Source organism: Malaya genurostris, chromosome 2 (genome assembly GCF_030247185.1).
Source record: "Malaya genurostris strain Urasoe2022 chromosome 2, Malgen_1.1, whole genome shotgun sequence".
Lineage (NCBI taxonomy): Eukaryota > Metazoa > Arthropoda > Insecta > Diptera > Culicidae > Malaya > Malaya genurostris.
Window position 1 is genome coordinate 191,515,235 of NC_080571.1, and position 4,457 is coordinate 191,519,691.

At 41.7% G+C, this 4,457-nt stretch overlaps 1 protein-coding gene across 1 annotated transcript; it reads right to left on the reverse strand.

The window, feature by feature from the left end:
- Nucleotides 1-544: 544 nt before the first annotated feature.
- LOC131429072 (uncharacterized) lies at nt 545-1,507 on the reverse strand. The gene has a single exon (XM_058593123.1). The coding sequence runs from the start codon at nt 1,505-1,507 to the stop codon at nt 545-547; it is 963 nt and encodes a 320-aa protein (XP_058449106.1).
- Between the last annotated feature and the right edge of the window lie 2,950 nt (nt 1,508-4,457).

The window sequence follows — 4,457 nt, forward strand, 5'->3', positions numbered from 1 at the left end:
ATGCCAGTCCATTGAAACCTACGTGAAAAGTAGGGTGGAAAATATTCACATAACTTTTCACGTAACTATAATATGATTATTATTTTGAGTGTGTAGTTCGATTCAATAGCAAAGCACATCCCCGCTTGTGAGGAATTCTGGCAACCGTCAGAAGGCTGGCTGCATTCTGGCTGCTGTCAAAATTGTCCAGGCGAAATTGCGTCATTATCTCGCCGTACATGTCTTGTTTATTTCCCTCCTCGTTCTTTTTTCAATTTTTTTTATTCGACTTCATTTGATATTCGTCAATCCCGCATGTACGTACAAAATGTTGGCCAAAGTGGACAGATGCGCGAGTGAATCCACGTCGGTTAAGAGGAATAGAACTGGAACGGAGACGAACAAGCTCACTCGAAAAGAAACACGCGTTTGCAGAAACAACTTGTTTATTCTTGTTACTATTAGCTCTCAGAAAAACGGAAGTATACTATTTTTATGCTATACAGTGTTGCTGGTTTTACTACCTAAAACATATTGACGAGGGGTATACCGCTGCAATTCTCCATCACTCCTCCTCAGCGGTTTCACCTCGACTGCTTTGAAGACCGATTAAAGTTGTAAAGTTCTGATGTTTCACACATCCTAAAGGTTTAGTGAAAATATCTGCACGCATCATCTCGCTCGGACAATACTCCAGTTTAATAACTTCACGCTCGCAAAGATCACGAATAAAGCACTTCTTCGTATCGATATGTTTCGATCTTCTGCTAGTTTTTTCAAGTTGCACAAAAGTTAGACATCCTTGGTTATCTTCATGTATTATAGTAGCTTTCTTCTGCTTTTCACCCAAATCCTCCAACAGATGTCTCAGCCATATCACTTCTTGACATGTTTCTCCCAAAGCCACGTATTCTGCCTCCATAGAAGAGAGGCTAACGCAGCTTTGACGTCTGCTTGCCCATGAAACAGCTCCTCCTGCGAAAAATACTACAAATCCAGTAGTTGACTTTCGAGTTGTTGGATCTCCCGCCCAGTCGGAATCAGAAAATGCTTCAAGATCGCCTTTATTCAATCCACCTAGTCTCAACTTCCAATCAGCTGTACCCTTTAAATGTCGGAGAACTCGTTTCGCTGCTATCCAGTCTTTGACACACGGGGTACTGAACTCACGCCCTAAAATCGCAACACTGACGGCAATGTCAGGTCTAGCGCAGACCGCGATGTACATTAAAGCACCAACTAGACTACGGTACATGGTAATGTCTTTCATTGCTTCACTTTTACTTTCGTTTTTCATGTAGCCTCGATCCATTGGAGTTCGCGTTACTTTGGCATCCTTCATGCCAAATGTCTCAATGACTCTTTTAATATGTGAATGTAAACTCAAGCTGTATATTCCTTCTGGATCCTTTGTAATCTCCAAACCCAAAAATTGTCTAGCTTCACCAAGACAGTTGATATCAAAGTGCTTCTTAAGCTGTTTATATACTCGCATTATCTCTTCCTCGTTAACGCAACCAACCAACATATCATCAACATAGACGATTAGATAAACGACACACTTTTTTCTTGTAGCTATATACAGGCAAGGATCAGCAGAACTTGCTTCGAATCCTATTCCCTTTAAAACAACGGATAATTTCTGATTCCAGCATCGTGCTGATTGGTGGAGACCGTAAATACTTCGGCGACACACTTTCTCCTCTTGTCCGCGCACCACCTAACCAGGGGGTTGGCGCATATACGTCTCCTCAGTAATATCACCATACAAATATGCTGTACGAACGTCCAAATGTCTGAGAATCAACGTATCTCTGTCAGCTAGCGCGAGTAAAATTCTCAGTGTAGCATGCCTCGTCACAGGAGCAAAAACTTCATGGAAATCCACTCCAAAACGCTGTGTATATCCCTGTGCCACGATTCTTGCTTTAAAGCGCACTACTTGTCCCAACTCATTCACCTTCGCTTTACAGACCCAACGACTTCCTATTATTTTCTTCCCGGGTGGTAACTTTACCAACTCCCAAGTACCATTTTTCTTATGCGACATCATTTCGTCATCCACGGCTTCTATCCACGAATTATGCTCGGGACACTTCATTGCTTCTTCATAATTTCAAGAGGGTCATCCAAAGATGGTATAGAACTCAAATCAAAAAATTGTTCACATTCACTTTGATCCCCGTCATCAGGATCCAAGCGATCATCAAGAGTTTCATCAACGGTCTCTGTATCTCTATCGTACAGCTCATCCGTTGGTCTGTCAACCAACAGTTGATCCTGTTCACCATTCCGTACGGTAAACCATTCAATTTCGTCACTCATAGTATCATTTTTCTTCTCGTCGTGATTCAAACTATCGAACTCCAAGAACTTGGCGTCACGACTAATAGTGACTTTTTCGGTTGCCAAGTCAACAAAACGATACCCTTTATGATGCTCTGAGTAACCTACATATGTTAATTTACGCGCTTTACTGTCAAATTTGTTACGCTTCACATCTGGAATGTGAACCCATGCTTGCGATCCGTAAACTCTCAAATGTTTAACGTTAGGTTTCCGTCCGTACCATTTCTCAAATGGTGTTATGTCCACTGAGCGTGAAGGTAACCTATTCTGCACGTAAGTAGCAGTAATTACCGCTTCACCCCAGTATTTTTTATCAAGTTTCGCACCGAGTAGCATTGTGGTGGCCATTTCTTGTAAATATCTGTTACGTCTCTCGGCTACACCATTTTGTTGGGGTGTATAAGGTGTGATAAATTGAACTTTAATTCCCTCCTCCGCGAAGAATGATCGAAGCTTGTTATTATCACATTCACCCCCACCATCAGAGCGAATGACTCGTGGCTTTCTGCCGAACAAATTTTGTACGTACCTGGTATATTCAATAATTTTGTCAGCAGCATCTGACTTCTTAGCAAGAAGGTAAACGACTGCATACCTGCTATAGTCATCAATGACTGTCATAAGAAAACGATTGCCGCTTGGTATTGTAGTCTTCATCGACCCACACAAATCAGTGTGTACCAAATCTAAAACTCCGGTTGACAACTTTTCCGTTGATTTTGGGATCGGTGTTCGCAACAGTTTCCCTTCCAAACACGTCTCGCAGGTTAATCTGATACCGCAATCTTTCAGCATCATTCCAGTTACTAAATTATCTCTATTCATTCTATCTACACTGGATGGATCTCGATGACCGAATCGACGATGCCACTGGTGCTGACATAATTCATTGTGCTGCTTGGATTCACTTTTCATCACTGTTTCGACCGTTTTCAAATGATACAGACTACCTGACCTGGTGCCTTTCACTTCAACTTTTCCTGACTGATCACAAATGTCACAATCATCTTTATCGAAAATTACCCGAAAACCCTTTGCAACCAATTTTGCCACGGAGAGCAAATTACTATTCAACGACGGAACAAATAACACTTCCTCGAGGGTGATTTTTACTGAACTTTCGCAGCCATTTACACCAGTCAAGACACAAGAACCGCATCCAACCGATTGAACTACAGTTCCACCCGCAAGAATAATCTCCGGAGCACTCTCTCCATTGAGCAAGGTGAAAACACTTTTATCGTTACACATATGACTGCTAGCACCACTATCCACAATCCAGTTACTCTGTTTCTTCTCTCCGGCCATAAACAACATTTCACCAGAAACTTTTTCGGAGACTTGCTTGGCCTTAGGGCGATCAGTTTTCTGATCTTTGACACTTTTGTTCTTTAAAGCCTGATAACGCAAACAGTCACGCTTTATATGACCCAATTTCTTGCAAAAGAAACACACAATCTCGGATTTTTCTTTCACTGCATTGTCCGATTTAACACCACTTTTCAATGCCTTTGCTTCGCCGGATGATCTATACCCAGATCGTTCCTTCCGACGCTCATACTCATCTAAGAGTTTTGATCGCACTAGCTCAACTGTTAAATCTTCGTCTGGTCTGCTTTCAAGTGCTGTCACAAACCCACTGTAGGAATCTGGCAAACTTCTCAATATCATAGCAATTTTGAGCTGATTTTCCAAATCCTGTCTGGCATTCTCAAGACTGTCAAAAAGGTCGTTCAAATCGAAAAGGTGAGCTTCTAAATCACCTCCTTCTCGCAAATTCAAATTGCATTATTTTTTAAAAAGAGACACTCTAGAAGTAACAGTGACCTTTTCGTGGTATTTTTGCAAATTATCCCAAAATTCACGCGACGATTGAGCTGTCTTAATGAGGCTGTACTGATTATCCTCAATACATAATCCCATAGTAGCTCGGGCCTTTTTATCATCCTTGGACCATTGAGCCGTAACGGGCTCCGGTTTGATACCATCGATCACTTAAAATAGCTCCTCTCTCGTTAGAACCATCTCCATCCTGAATTTCCAAGACTGCACGCAAGAGACAACTTTCTCGTTCCAAAAATTAAACTTTTAACGAAATTTCCTCACAACATTTACTGGGCCCATAACCT

Excerpts from the sequence above, each read along its gene's own strand:
- LOC131429072 (XM_058593123.1), bottom strand. The coding sequence starts at position 1,507 with ATGTTGGTTGGTTGCGTTAACGAGGAAGAGATAATGCGAGTATATAAA.